This window comes from Pimephales promelas, chromosome 5, assembly GCF_988280905.1.
Source record: "Pimephales promelas chromosome 5, fPimPro1.hap1.1, whole genome shotgun sequence".
NCBI classification, from domain to species: domain Eukaryota; kingdom Metazoa; phylum Chordata; class Actinopteri; order Cypriniformes; family Leuciscidae; genus Pimephales; species Pimephales promelas.
Genome location: NC_142773.1, coordinates 31,040,784 through 31,057,485, shown reverse-complemented (window position 1 = coordinate 31,057,485; position 16,702 = coordinate 31,040,784). Strand labels below are relative to the sequence as shown.

General features: G+C 38.4%; 1 protein-coding gene across 1 annotated transcript in view; it reads left to right on the top strand.

Annotated features, from left to right (window-relative positions):
* The first annotated feature begins 8,106 nt into the window (after positions 1–8,106).
* Positions 8,107–16,702, top strand: part of grin3ba (glutamate receptor, ionotropic, N-methyl-D-aspartate 3Ba) — a 50,952-nt gene continuing 42,356 nt past the window's right edge. The window contains exons 1-2 of the mRNA XM_039678219.2: positions 8,107–8,471; positions 10,783–11,501. Of these exons, the coding sequence (XP_039534153.2) occupies positions 11,049–11,501 (453 nt within the window). The 5' untranslated portion in view covers positions 8,107–8,471; positions 10,783–11,048. The remainder of the gene's footprint in view (positions 8,472–10,782; positions 11,502–16,702) is intronic.

The window sequence follows — 16,702 nt, the reverse complement described above, 5'->3', positions numbered from 1 at the left end:
CATTGAAACGACGTTGATTTTGCTCATCGAATTAACGTTGAACCAACGTCAGACGCGGCATTCTTCAAAGCTAAATGAAAATCGAAAATTGGTTTGCTTTCATAACGTTGAAACAACGCATTGATTTCAAGTTGATTTTCCGTTAGTTTTGAAAGAATGACGTATCTGACGTTGGTTCAACGTTAATTCGATGAGCAAAACTATGTCAGATCAACGTTGTTTCGATGTCATATTTCCACGTTGATTCAATGTCAGTTTGCTATCTGGGTAATGATTAATTAAAGCAGACAACTGGAAGATGAAGTACATAGCGTTGACTAATTGTGGTGATTAACACATTTACACTATTAGTTAATAAAATATGTTATTAAAGATGTAATACATGATGACACGTTTAATTAATAGCAATTCATTTATTACTTCATCTATTAATCATATAGACTCTTTATTAGGTGTTGATGCATTAATTAATGGTTTAGTTCTTCATGTGTCATAATAACTCATCTATGCATTAGTTAAGTACAAATTAATGCACATTAGTGCACCCATATTGTAAAGTGTTACCAAGATTTATCTATTTCGTAAAGACATAAATGAGCCAAAGCCATTAAAAAGGTTACCAAACCTTTGGATTTACATTGTAAGTTTGACATTATACATCAACGTCTGGTATTATTATTGAGCATTTGACCGTCCTTGGCAGAGCAATCCCCTGACACAGCACTCTGCTGAGGAATTGCTCCTCTCGATCTCTTCATCCATCCCTCACCACTGTCAGGAGCTTAAATCTACACCTTTCAGGTCTCACAGAAACGCAGGAAGTCATTAAGCAACCCATATCAACAGCCTAATCACCAAAGGATTGGGAGACTGTGGTGTGGTGTGGGCAATAGCAAAGCATAACAAACACTCTGCTTTGAAAAAACGCAGCTGCATGCAGCTGCATGCTGCATGTAAAAATTCTTACTGAAACAACTCTGCTGAGGTATGCAAACAATGCTTACACCAAAGATGCAGTGACATCAAAGGGAACATAGAAATGTATTCAGGCACTTTAAGGTGCTTATTTTAGGAAGTCTGTGCATGCTTGTAACCTGTGCACTTCTTTAGCAAGTATGCGTAAGGCATGTTAAAACTCATTTTCACTGAAATGTCCTCTCTTCACTCTCAACACTACAGTGCAAAAGTTTGGAATCAATTAGACAAAGTTATATTTTTTATTCAGCAAGGATGCATTAAATTGATCAAATTGATCTTAGTAAAGACATTAATAATGCTGCAAAATATTTTATTTCAAATAAAAGCTTTTTTTTAAAACTTTCTATTCAATAAAGAATAGTGAAAAAAAATTATCACAGTTTTCACAAAAATGTCTGTTTTATGTTTCACATAAAATTATATTTTATGATTTCCATTACACTAGAGTAGATGTTAAAACTTCATGCTGATTTGTACTCAGCTTTCGCCAAGATAAGCACTAACTGGGTACTTTACTGGTGCTTCGTCAGTACACACAACGGCTGTGATGCTGGCTCCGGGGTACAACCACAGTGCGGTCTCCCCAGCGGATCAGCATGACAACCATCTGGATTGATCTGAGTTGGGTACATCTCTGGGGTATTCAAGTTTCAACCTTCCATCCTCAGTGTTTTGTAGACTAGGCCACGACACCTCATAAGGACTCGATATAGAGTGCCGAAGTTACGACGTCACTTTGTAGGCCAAAAAGCGGAAGAGAGTTAGCATTTTAGCATTACGGTTCCCTCGCTCTAAAGCCTATGGGATTTTTGAATGGGTTTTTGCTAAATCGCCTGAAATAAGGTCTGTGGTAAACAAAGCCTCTAAATATTTTCACGTTTTGATCTCTGACATAAAACACACAGTTATAACCTGCTTGTGGTTTTTTAAACTTTATTGTGTCTGATTGTGTTTTTAAAATCTTTATAGGCTTCAAAATGTATACATTTTGGATTAACTTGTAAAGATTATCTTGCTAGACAACAATAAAACACAACAATTTCTGTCCAACACAAATCCTCATTCATGCAAAATACAATACACATCACATGACTGTCTTCGGTGTAGCATAAAAGTATAAGCCCTATTTTGAAGAATGTTTTAGTAGGGTTTTTTTTTTCATGCAATTACTGTACTGTTTTTGAATCATTTTTTGAAGTTTAAAAGGCCCAACCATTTACTGTAATTGTTTATTACTTTATTTCAAAGGAATAAACAATTACAGTTTATTTTTTATGAGAACAAAATGATAGCAAAATGATGACAATTATTGAAATGTGAGCTTTTCCTTTAATACAAGAGTTTCAGTTCTGTTGGTCTTGCTGAAAGGTTGGGATGACTAAACTGCTAGGTCACTGAGGAAAGATGATTTTTTTTGCCAGGTTCATGATGTGTCTGATTCAATGCCATCAGTTAAAAGTGGCTATGATGCCAGATTTGGGCAAGGAAGTGATTTACCAGCCTGATTCAAGTCATTTGAATTTCCCTTTGAATAGGCAGTTCAGATGATTTACTGATAGTGCAGAAACTGATGATATTCAAGGATGATAATAATAGACAAATGGATCGTAAAATACACGGAAATATTTGTCTCGGGCTTTGAAATTTGAAGGACTTGTTTAATGTGCTACTTGAACTTGTGCATCGGAGAGAAAAGTGGTGATAGAAAAACTGCCCAGTGCTTTCTGCAGCGTTCTTGCTCTGGTCTCAGGGCAATGAGAAAGAGAGGTGATAGGCTCTCAAGATGTTTATGTGTTTAAAAATGACTTGATGAGTTCCAACACAATCTTTATGAGCCTCACTTCCAGTCCCGTCCCATCATAAAAAGTGGATGTTGCAAAATGACATGATTGATTCTTTTTTTGGAACAGAATCCATTATTGAAATTACTTTTGTAAATTGGTGAATCTGTTCATTTGTAACATTTTGGCTGAGGTACAGGTTTATTCATTCATTCAATTTGGCCCTGTGACCACATTTTACTCATTTAATTCTTCAGGCTTCTGAAATACTTTACCAAAATTATTTTTACATATTTTTTTTTTACTTTCATTAACGAAGCAGCATGGGTTCTTGGAACAACTCCAGGTTTTTTCAAGTGTATGAATTTCTGAAACAGAAATAATGGGCGATATTAATCAGGTTGTTCCTAATTTGATTTCAGAAAGCATTAGTGGGAGAAGAAAATCAAGATGGAACATTACGGAGGCAGATATACCAGCCTAGTGATGTATCTGGCGCTTGATCATCATTAATAAGAAATGTAATCGGCTGTAGCAGTCCAACTTTATTCATTTTGCTGACCTAAAAGCATGAGATAGCAATGCTTGATTCATATTTTGTGGAGTAGTCAATTCAGTTTACATAGTTTACATTTTATGGTCATGTGTCAATTTGTAATCACTTTGTTGTTGTTGGTATTTAACAAAAAACTTACAATTTAAATGTATTTATACATATATTGATAGAGCATTGGTAGGATTATACTTTTTTTCACAGCCTATGCGTATGAAGCAGTCGTGGAAAGAAATCGGCACTCTCCTCAGGGATTCCGCACTGACGTTTTAACACAGTCTCATCCCAAATCGTCATATAACTGACGTTTTGGGACGTATTTTGACCATACGTCAATATCCGCCTTTTTAGGGCCCCCTTAAACGTCGGTAGATGGCGATCCCGGGCCGTCATACAACTGACGCTTTACCTTTAACGTCAGTTAGGTGACGGGTTAGGTTTAGGGTTAAGTTTAGGTATGGGGTAGAGTTAGGATCCCATAACCTCATCTACCGACGTTTAAGGGGGCCCTAAAAAGGCGAATATTGACGTATGGTCAAAAGACGTCCCAAAACGTCAGTTATATGACGATTTGGGATGAGACCGGGTTGGACGTTTTGGGACGTCTTTTGACCATACGTCAATATTCGCCTTTTTAGGGCCCCCTTAAACGTCGGTAGATGAGGTTATGGGATCCTAACTCTACCCCATACCTTAACCTAACCCTAAACCTAACCCGTCACCTAACTGACGTTAAAGGTAAAGCGTCAGTTGTATGACGGCCCGGGATCGCCATCTACCGACGTTTAAGGGGGCCCTAAAAAGGAGGATATTGACGTATGGTCAAAATATGTCCCAAAACGTCAGTTATATGACTTTTTGGGATGAGACTGTGTTATCTTAGCATCATTGAAAGAGCATACATAAGGTACACATCTGAAAATATTTCGAAAGAATTGAAGCTTTCCGGTTCCACTATTATTCAAGACCGGGAGACTGATGCTTGTCATAAAATCTATAGCTCTCCGGCTATCTTTATATTGCCAGCTAGACTCCAGCCTCTCTGTGAAAGCTAGATGTTGAACACACCTGAAAAGCATTAAAGCAGACAGCATCTACTATTATGTGCTCTTTTCAGTCCTCTTATACCACTCATTACCTTCTCAGTACCATATGAAAAAGGCTTATGTCAAGTTGTCAAACCATATTATTGTTCTGCTTTTGGTTTATGCTTGTATAATGCTGCATAATGTGCCACAGAGCAGATTCCTTTTTTTCTCCGTGCGATTTATTAGAATGAAGCACCTCAACTCTCTGTGATCTCACAAGAACCAAGGACGTGAGAGATGGGGGTATGAAAGGTCGGGGGAAACAGAGCAGCAGGCACGACTAGACCGTGTATCTCGTCTCGTGCCGGTGTTCTGCGTGAACGCTCTGGCCGTTCTCAACACCTCCAGATCTGCAAAGGTCATTGACTGCAAATCCTCACATGAAGGAGATGGAGTTCATGCATGAAGATGGTTTCCCAGTAATAATACATGAACCACAAAGGGGATCAATGCATCTGCCCCTTTTAATCACTTAGGTCGGGTTAATGAAATGCTTGACGGGCTAATCATCTCAAAAGCCACATATGCTCTGCTTCTCGATTTGATGAGATCACTGAGGAATGCCCTATTAGAGGGAACGAGGATGATAAGACTGAGAATGTTCAGTGAAATTCCAAGATTCATGTGCCGTGGAGCTTCTGTTTTCACGCACACTACCACCGACCTCAATTACCTCTGAATCTAAAGGGCAGGCTCTCAGATATGCGTCAATGAGGATCAGGATTTTAAAGGGATAGTTCACCACGAAAAAGAAAATTCGGTCATTTATTCACTCTAATGTAGCCCCAAAACCCATATGAGTTTCCTGCTTAATGCAATATTTTATACATTTTGAATAATGTATTGGTTGTTCTTTTCCATGCAATTACAAAGAATAGGCTATGCAAACCATAAAACTGTAATGAAGAATGGGTAAAAGCATCATAAAGTAGTCTATGTGACTCGAATGTTCTGAAAGGAGTAGTTCACTTTTGAAAACTTTTCCTGATAATTTACTCACCCCCATGTCATCCAATATGTCCATGTCATTCCTTCTTCAGTCGAAAAGAAATTAAGGTTTTTTGATGAAAACAATCCAGCATTTTTCTCTATATAATGCACTTCAGTGGGAACCAAACGGTTCAAGGTCCAAAAGACACTTTCAGTACAAACTGCAAACTGTTCAAACAGGGCTTTAAACGATTCCAGACGATGAATAAGGGTCTTATCTAGCGAAACGATCACTCATTTAATAAATAAATAACAAAGTTTAAGTTTCATAAGCTCAAATGGTCGCCTTGCTCTGTAACGAACAAAACGAACGAATTGACTTGGGAAAAGATTTGTTAATTTTGACAAACGAGTTCGAACAGGAGAGTCACGAACGTGCATCGCAGTACAGAGAAGGCGAGCATTTGAACTTATAAAACTTTGTTATTTTTTTTTTTTTAAATGAGAGATTCATCAAGCGAAACGAGTGATTAACTGAACAACCAATAAGCAACAAGAACAGAGTAGACGTAGTTAAGGGAATTTTCCTTTAATGTTACTGTCAAACTCTTGGAAAAAAATGAAATCAGTTTTGAGTTTTGTTTCTTGTGAAGTGGGATAGTTGCATGGCATTCGAAGCAGGGCTTTTCAAATCAGTCACTTATGGTGATTCTTTCCAATGAAGGCTTCTGTTAAAGAAGGAACCGAGTTAACGACTCCATTAGCTGGGTTACTTCCTCGTAATTAATTTTTAATATATATAATTGTAACCTTAGAAAACAAACAGCAATGATCTGCCAAACCCAGATACTGAACACAATCAGAAAATGAAGACAGCCCTTTGCCACTACACAGCGCATGCATGACTAAATAGTATCCTCCCTGTGATAATTCACCTATTAATGATGGGGTAAACCAGGCTTTCTAACATTGTCGGGTTGAAAAAAATAAAGCCTTTCCTCCAGCTCCCTACACTCTTGCAGGGAAAAAGAGGGGAATCGAGTAGGTTATTTCAATTGATGGTGGCTATAAACTATGACATGCACATATAGCCTATCCACAAGCAGTGAGTGCTTGTCTCTGTGAATATAAGTATGTCTGAACCATGGTAAAAATAAATCCAGCTCAGCAATACTAACCTACCCAGCGGCAGGGTGAGCTGTATGGATTTACATAGTGCATGTAGGGAAATATAACTTCCAATACAGAACCTTATCCCTCATTAAACTTTAATGCAATGACACCACTTGTGTTTGAGAAAAAAGTACAGCCAGAAACGATACATTTTCCCTATTAAACCAAAGTTAGGTCTGCAATGCTTTCTGCTCATATTATATTTAATATCTGCACTTTCACAGACTCTTTCAACTTCTTAGAGACTAGCAAATGTGTAATCACAGTCCTTTACCACCTTAATAATGTGTTGTTAAGTTAATTAAGTGCATGAAACTCATTAGTTTTTATCAGGACCATGTTTGCTCAGTCTGATAAAAACAGAGAGGGGTTATGGAGTCTATGGCCAAATTAAATGAGTTTTCATATAGATACCATCCTGCTGTGAACCGACTATTTATGCATCCCGACCCTAATTTGAAGTCTAAATTACTCTTCATCTCCAACACAAGTCAGTGGAGAGGGATAAGGTTTACAATGTTTCCGTTTTCACACAGACATTCGTTTGATTTGAAAGCTGTGCCAAGCTTTCCAAAATCATTTTAGAACAGTAAGGGAAGTCAACTGCTTTGCCTCCAGCAGATTTCTTGTAACATATGAGTATATAGCACTTCAGATTTTAATAGAATTATCCATTTTAGCTCCTTCCCTCTCGTGCAGAGTGTCCCTTTTGTTCATCGCATTCGGAATGCTGCTGAACTGTCTAGTGGACACAAAATATGGAACTGAAATTAGTCAAGTAGGATGTGCTGAGAATGTAGATGCTGCATAGTGATATTTAAAAGCTCTCCTGTATGAGTTGTTCCGTAAAACATTATGGCAAATTATGGAGTGCTGCGACATACAGTTCGACAAGAAACAGCACTGATGCTACATTTATCCATGTGGTAATTGCAGAGCTTCTGCTCAGAGGCTTTTTCTGAGGTAGGCTACCTCTCAAAATTCAATTTCAGAACTCATTGACTCAACTGTTGCATCTCAAACAGTGAAAATGTAGGTCTGCCTAATGTATGCGTATGTCACAATAACAGAGTGAAGTCATAAGGAGAGACTGAGGAGGATTATCTATATTGGCACACATAAGGTGGGTATAATCCCTCTGAGATAAACATGTGTTTTAATTGGTTTCCTGATTAAAGTGTAATCCATTAATTTATAAATTAAACCTATAGTTTAAGACAATTGACTATTGGAAGGGTCCAGAAATACACTCTTTAAAAGGGGTTCTTTAAAGAACCTTTTTCCCAAAAGGTTCCATAAGGGAGAACTGTCTTAAATGATTGCATAATACCTTTATGTTTATTGGATTATTTCATTTTTAGAGATAAAGTATGTTCACAAGCTGTTTAATTCATTCAATTTAATGGAGAAACAAGATTTAATTAAAACAAATTATGGGATCCCATTGGAACCCATATAGATGTGTCATGTTTCATGAATCCACTTCTGGTGTTTTGTGTGTGTATGTGTGGGCGTGGTAACCAATTTCATTGATTGTCTGTGCCAGCTGCGGTTCATCACCATTCCCTTATATGTTCAGTAAATTCCATTTCATGTTGTCAGATCATTGTGGCTTCCCTGGTGTCATGTGCCTCGTCTCCTTGTGTGGATTACCAGTCTTCGTGGATCTTTATCGTTGTCTTTACCATCTGGATTGTTTATTGTTTCCTAGTTCCTAAGCACTTCGATCTTCACAACGATTCTCTGGCTTGCCCATCAACGTCCCTGTGTCACTTCGCCACTGAGTGTTTGTTCCCGGCCTGGGTGCTTTATGTATATCTGACCATCTCCAATAAATGCCGTTTACTTGCATTTGTATCCAAACTATTCCATCTCAATATGAAGCACCTGATAGATCCTTTAAAGGCTCTAAAACCTTAAAAGAGTGTACGAGCCGTCTCGAAGAAAGACGAGTGAGTCTGCTTGAAGGTGAGTAAAAGACAATCACATACCTCTGCTGAAAATCAAGTGGAGCCATCCATGTGTCAGGACAGGACAGTTGCGTGGGTGTCTTGTGAATAGATTTCGATTTACCCTAAAAATCACCTGCATCTCTGAAATATCCTGAAATGTTGATCTGTATGCACTGGACCTGAAAAAACAATCAAGCAAGCATCACTGGTTACATGTTAGTGTCAGACATCAGATGGACATCATAGTATACGCCTATTAAGCAGAAAGGCAAATGGTTTTTGGTGACATTGTTCATTGAAACAGGAAAGAGATTGAAAGATGTTAGTTGTTTGTTTCTGAAAGAGATTACATATACTGTAATATTGGCCATATAGAGTAAGCCATCATTTTACGTGATGTCAGAAGTTTTGCTACACAAGGACATGCTGCCGAATTTTGACATTCATATGCTTTTTACTCAGCCAGTGGCCTCTAATCCTCAATTAGTCTTTAACATCCAAGCTATTATTACCAGCAAATGGATTTGAGGGTGCAAAGCTTTCCAAAATGCACAAGTAATAACTTAAAAACAGTTTCAAGCATTGCAGTACTAATATGTTTCTTGTCAGACAGGAAATGAATGACGGAAAACTATAGATGCATGAAAGAAAAATGCACTGAAATTATAGGATCGGACCATACAGACAAAATGATAATGCTATTGAAAATAACTTTTCTTCTAACTTCCATTGTTCATATTTCTTGTGTATATTTACAGAGGTGAAAAGGGCACATGTTCATTTCTTCCTCAGGTTACTGCATATGTGCGTAATTTTCTTTAGACTCCATTACTGTTAAGGAAGCATATGGCTTATACATTTTCTGTTTGATTAATAAAGGAGAAAAGAATATTTTAATTGACATATTAGCCACCTATCATGGGAAAATGTCTACAGTACCTACTATAGTACTAAATTAAAATGCTCTGTAAATATGAAAAAAAGAGAAAAAATCTATTACACTGCATTTCAGCTTTGTGCTCAGAGTGACAAGTTAATATATTTGGATTACTGTTCAATAGCAAACAAAGGCCACTGTAAATTAATTATACCGAACAGAGCATCTGTGTTGCCATGCAATTATTATTTAATTAAATAATTTATGAATGGGGTATTGTCCTTGAACTATGCCAAACTGTCTGAATCCACTATGCAATTACTATGCCTCAGTCACCTCTTCATCTCTTTTTAAGACTTTACTGAAATCATTAACTGTGAAAAATATTTTGCTTTCTAGCTTCTGGAGTGTAGAGTTTTGCACCAATCTCAATTTAAAGGTGCACTCTCTCAGTTTTTGCTTTAGCTTCACATGTAGCGGGCTTTTAATCGTCCCAATAACCAGTGGTTTTGGACTTTAAACTGATGTCTTTCAGTTCGGATGCATGTAGGTTCTTTACTAAATATAATCTGTTCTCTTATTATCAATATAATGGACATTCTTGAATTTAATCTCACCAATTTTGAACAGTGTTGAAAGTTAGTGCTGGTATGCATAGCATTTTGCTGTGGTGACTGTGATCATTGTGTTCATGCTTAATTCACTGTAAAAAGCACTGACTGAAGGCACAATATTTATTAAATCTATTATTTTTCCTCCTGTCATTTCAATAGCTGTAACTTGCTTAATGGGCTCTATGGCGGTATTTCCGGTGAAGGTGTAAGGATGCTTGATAACTTCCGCTGATCGTAGAGTCCAATGCAATACCAAGAATTTATATTGAATTTTATACTCCATGGTTATACTAAAGAAACGTTAGTCACAAAAACAGACACCCCTCGTTGTGTTTATGCTTCTTTTTAAAATTATATTAAATAAACATAACTATATATAAAATAACATCTAAATGTATGAAAGTTTTGTTTCAAAGACGGGGGGACAGAAAGATTTTGAAGACTCTGCCATAATCTAGTTTTCCTCGTTTTTACTCCGCTTTAATCTCCACAACCGGAAACTGCATCCTTGCGTCAAATGCGGAACTTATGCGTGCATATAAAAGCCCATTGCATGACACAACTGGTCATGTGATGTCAACATGGCGGCGGCCAAAAGGTGGCGACCCTCTCCATTGACAATAAAATCTAAAATTCTGGAAAAAGTGCACTTTAATTGTAATTTTAATTATGTTTAAAAACAAAAAGCTGTTCATTTCATTATCTGAATCACTTTTTTTAATAAGCAAACTGAGTCCCCATTTACTTTTCCACAAAGTTAAGATTTGAAGACATTTTAATAATGTTGCATAAGTGACCTTTGGGGAAGCTTAATTCGTCATAATTTGATCTTCTAGCAAACCTGGCGTGGCCACAACTGATCTCCCTCCGAGCTCGGTGATGCTGAAGATCTCCAGTGGCACAGCACCTCCTCCTCCCTCAACGGCGCGCACACCACCTCCTCGCCTTCAACACTTGGAGTAGACGGAATGGTTGCACTGCTTGCATTTTAACCGAGGCTGCATCCGCGTACTCGTAAAACCATTAAGGACAAGAACATTGGACAAGAATAGAGCGATGCCATCTTGTGACGAAACCTCAATCCAGTTGCGAAAGGAGCAGGATGAATTTAGTGCTCTCCAGATTTTTGGCATACCTTCATGTCGGGCTCCAGGTCGCTCTCCAGATGTTTATTTACCCTTGTCATCTGCATCCCCAGCCCTGTCACATCCTGGCACGCATTGGGCACACAGTGCGCTTGGGTGCGCTCCTGCCGACCCGCCAGCAGTCCAGGATACAGGGCGCACTCAACCGCGCCCTGGTCCACCTCCGACAAAGTGGGAACAACTTCTTGCCGTACAATCTGAGCTTGGAAGTACTGTCCCGAGAACCGCTAAATGGAGACCCGGAGTCAATGTTCAGGTGCGTGTGTCAGGATATCGTTGTTCAGGGAGTCTCGGCTGTGCTTGCGTTCCCTCAGAGTCACGAGGAGCTCATACAAGTGGAGTTCATGTCCTCGTTTTTGGAAATACCTTTCATCAGCATCATTGAACAGGGTGAACCTCTTAAGACACAGGTGAGCAGCAAACTCATTTTCTTTACTTTTATCCAAAGCGCTTTTTAGATTTTGAGGAAGATGTGGCCAAACTGTTCCGATGTTTTGGCGTGTGTCTGACGTGTGTAAGTCGGACTTGTTTTCGGTCTCGAATGGGCATTTTTCTAATTTCGGTTGTTTTTTAATCATTCATCCTTCCAACAGAAAGAATGCATACATCAAATACAACTGCCACTCGTTGTTAATGAGACAAAACAAACATAGGCTAATCCAAACGCGCGCCAAGTGTTTTGTTTCCGCGACTCTTTTTTTATATATATCATGTCAAACTTTGATATACTGTTCCAGAATTAGTGTGAAACATTTAAAGAAATCTACAATGTATCCTTAAACTGTGTGAATTAATGTCAAATACAAAGAGTGCTGTATTATAGTCAACGGGGTAGGTTGTAACAGTAATTGAAACAATTTTGTGCTTTTAAGAATCGAATTTATTGCTTCAAATTAACCACCTCGCAACCCTTTTCCTTTTTAAAAAAATCGATTAAAATGGTTAACAAATAAACAGCAAATAGAATTGGAAACAAATATAGAAAGGCATAAAAGCATGTACTATTTGTGTTTTTCACTCTCACAGTTGGGACAGTACAGACATACACTTGGCACATAACATTTTGTGCAATGCTTGTGGAAAGTAGATGAAGATGGAAGAAAATCTGCTGACAGATACCAGATGATTCCAGATGATGTGAAATTCCTTCATTTGACCACAAATTATATTATTAGCCAGTTTGTTGTTGTTGTCCTAGTCCCTTCTATATTGTAACACACAGCTGTACAACGTGGAGGGTGGTGGGTAGAGAACTCTGTTCTCAAACAGATTATGCTGAAAAAAAACATAGAAAGAGTCAGTTAAAAATATTTAAAGAGTTAGAGCTGTGGCATGTATTTAGGTGCTTTTGTCCATGGGCTGGGCATAGAGATCCTGATGTATTCCAGTGGAACAATCCTAACACTGTTTAGGGCTCAGGGTTGAGGCGTGCTGACTCTCGTTAGTATTCTAAGCAGCAACCAGAGCGGATGCCAGTCGCACCAGTTGTTTCTGTCTCCAGCGGTGCAGCCAGTTGCAGCGGTTTCTCCTGGCAGGGAAACCTCAAAAGATTTTCCTCCCATCAAATTCTGCCAGCATATGGACACAAAGGAACAAAGGCACCCCTGATTTTGCATAGAGCCGTGAACAGTGGGTCAGCAGTGAGACTCGTCTTTTAAGATGCTCATTCATAACAGCATGATTTATCCTACATCTTATAAAGTGTCAGTCAAAACAAAGGCTTTTGTGTCTTGTACATTTACAACCTGGCTGCTCGTAAAAGCTGCTTCGTATGTTGTGTTATTCTTAGCCAGAGCGAAATCATAAACAAGGTCATTTCTGTGATTAATGAAAATTATTAGCAAAATGTTTGTGATTGCTCCATTTTGACACTGCCCTCAGGAAGTGCAAAATCATTAGTGACAGAGCAAGGCTTGGCTCGTGCCATCACTGTGGAGTCGTTAACTTTCCAAATTACTTTAACAAATTAAAATATAGATCTAATCCTATAAATTTCCTCGGCCTGTATGGGGACAAGGATGTTCATGTATTTTAGGACACTATGCTGTCTGAATGCTTTTCAAAAGTAATTTTCTATCTTGCTGAATATCTTCCCCTTTTGGCTCTGTAGAACGAAATAGCCATCTACTGGTGTCTTTTACCGAGCACTATAGCCTGAATTTGCAATTTGATTGAATCAAATGAAATAGTTTCTTTCATTCCCGTGACTGTATTCGCCCCCACAGCAGATCAAATGCAGGGCAGATTACCATATTCTTAGTGTGTCTTAAATTATTTTGTTTGCTGACCAAATATGCCGGGCCTGTTTCGTTCTGGAAAATTCTTCTGCTCATCTACGCTTGAGTGCTCATTAACTTCTCTCCCTTCTATAGAAAATATTCCTAAGCACAAAAGGAAGATTAGCACATGCAAAACTAATTTTGTCCCTTTGAATGAAATCACATTCTAATCCAAAGGCCTTTCTCAATTATGCCTCTTTGTTAGCTTACCAGTGGACAACCACCGGAAGGTTATTAGGCTTAATGAATCCTTAATTCAAGAGAGCCCTAGAGACTGTCCAAATGTTGATTTTGAGTTAAAATCCAGGTCGTAACACTCACAGTGGACTCAGAATGACCTTATTCATGTACACTTAAATTAAGACATTAATTTGTGAAAAAGCTACAGTTATCTTGAAGATTCCTTCCTCATTATTTTATAGCATGACCTTTTGCCATTGCAGTCTTGCAGTAATCACCGAAAATAGTAACCTTTGGAAAATTGAAACCACAGCAGTGGTTCTCGACAGTGCACATTTTGAATGTCTTCCTATCAAACCAGGGTTGAGAACCACTAAGTTATCAATTTACAGAACGTTCAGATATTCAGACAGCACAATATTTTTACAACAGTTCTATAAAAAAGATCATGTCATAAGTAATTTACCTGTGCCTTTTAGAGATGACATTGTCAGCTGTGTATTTTAGCTCCGCTAGTCAAAATAGTGTGAAAAGAAGCCACAGCAGAAACTGTTGTTGTGTGTCTCAGAGCACCAGACAGTAGTGGCACTACAGAATGAATCAGTGTTATAAATGGGTTGAGTGAACGATTCAATGACTTTCTCAAAAATACATTAGCTGCTTCTGAAATCGCATACTCTTGAGTACAGTTGGTACTTATTTTGAATAAGAATTTACTTCACGACCTCTAAGAAAGTATGTTCTATAGTAGGAATGTGTGTTGTTTAAATGTAATCTACAAAAGAAGATTTATGAATGGTGGTGAACAGACGCAACTGACGCTGGTAGGTCACATGATAATTTTCTTATCAAATAAATAAACAAAGGATCATGTAACCTACCAGCGTCAGTTGTGTCTCTTTAAAGAGCACCTATTATGGCATTTAAAATGTCCCTAATATTGTTCTGGGAGTCCCCAACAACAGTTTTACATGAATGCAATGACAAAACACTTTTTTTTGTCTTATAATATGCATTTATTTTTACCTGATTTTGCTCACCGACTCCCAAATGATTCGTACAATGACTCATTTTTCCAAACCACTCCTTTGCGTGACGCTAATTGGCGGTGATTGGTCAGATCACCAAGTCAGTTATTGTTAGTTAGCTCAACGCATAAACATATTGATAAAGCACTGCAGTACTACAAGACACTCTATTCTTTATGACAACTCCAATAACAGCGACAAACATTTCACATAGTTAAAAAAATTTACATTGGAGACCATGAAGCTGTGGTGAGCGTAACTTACACACACACACACACACACACATACTTATTGCGCCTTCCCTCCTCGCGCCCCGTCGCTACAAAACCCATAAAAGCAACAATTATTAATAATACTTACAGGTTGTGATTCGGAGGAGGAAACTGATCCATATACACTGGGTACTGAGACCTCCTTCAGGAACAACCGCTTGCGAATCCACGTTTGAATTCATTTATGTTTTTGAATGATTCGTCATTAAAATGATGAGAACAGAATCGGGCTATACTGTTGTGGTATCGTTGCAAATATGAACTCTAACCACCGATTCTACACATGCTCGTCCCTGGTAAATGAAAACAAAGTGGCTGAACTATCTTTGCATTGTAGAACACAGCGTCTTCTCGACATGATGCCATTCAGCTGACGTATTTGTGTTCTAGACTTCAAGTTTACAGTTCCGTCTGCGCGCGCAGTAACTGGGCGTGGCCAATATGCTTAAGTTTCGTATCTACGTCACTACGAAACAGCTAATGACTCGTTTCAAAAACAATTCATTTCATAGACTCAAAGTCGACTCTCACGTTTGAAAGACAATAACTTTATATACGGTGCACTTTCAGATAACAATCTTTGCAGGATTTTTTTCATTCCCTTAGAGCTATATTCCACAACACATGAACAGTCATTTTCAAAAATCCATGATAGGGGCTCTTTAACGCCATTCATAAATCCTCTTCTGAGGCCTCATTGGATAGTAAAGTGTCCATCGACTGCACACTTCAGATTCTCACCAGAAGAAGGTCATCCAGGGTTTTGTTGCCTACTATTTTACTCTGTGAATTTGTACATACCTTTTTCCATACACTTTTTTCGCTTACTACTGTATATAGTAAGGGAAGTATGCAATTTCGAATGTAGCCAGTCACTTGTTTCATTCCTGGATGAAACAGTTAAGCGAGTAATTCAATTATTCGCCCATTAAGAGTCACTTGTTTTGTAACTGTAAAAATCAATGGCTACGTTTACATGCAGCCAGTTTTCGGGTTATGCTCGGGTTAAAGGTGCCCTCTGGCATTTAAAATCAAATCATACAACATATTCCATACCAGATGGGGGCAGTATATCTCCAGAAATACCTCCGCGGCCGCGCGCACTCATGTCTTCAAACAACACGGGCGAGCGCTGTGTTGCTCTGTCTCCCTCGCGCTTATTAATCAAATCAATTGACACGATAGGAAAAGGTTGGAAGACCGCAGTTTCACGAGGAGCATTTGAAGATTTTGTACAAATTAGAGACTAAATGAACAACATCTCAATACTAAATTATAAAGGCTGTCTCATAGACAAGTCGGTGCATTTCGACGATATGGGAAAATTAAAGCCCAGGCTTTAAGGCTTTAAACTATTTCTAGTTATATGATATTCATTTTGTTCATATTACATTTTTATCATTAGTTTTAATTAATTTGACAGACAGCATTCCCTGATGTGGACCAAGCTAGCGTCTTTCAGAGCTGCCAACTCTCACAACACTTTTCACACACTCTCACCCCACAATTTAACTGCAGCAAACAGGCAAATACCAGTCTATCTGGGTTCCCTGAAGCCATTCAGTCACGAAGTCAGTACGATGAACACCACTGTATGTACACGGAGATATATCATGAATTATAGGACAGATTCTGACTGCTAAAATGAGCTTCTCATTCAACTTGCCTCGGTCAGACTCAGCACTGAAGAGTGACGAGCTCCACTGACTTCACTCCTATTGGTTGTCGCTCGCGAAAATCGCCCTTCATTTGCATTAAGTTAAACATTTCTCAACTTTGTCGCGTCGCTGGACACGCCCCACCGGTCGCCGGAAGTCGCCCGCTCACCATTGATAATGAATGGTATCGCGTC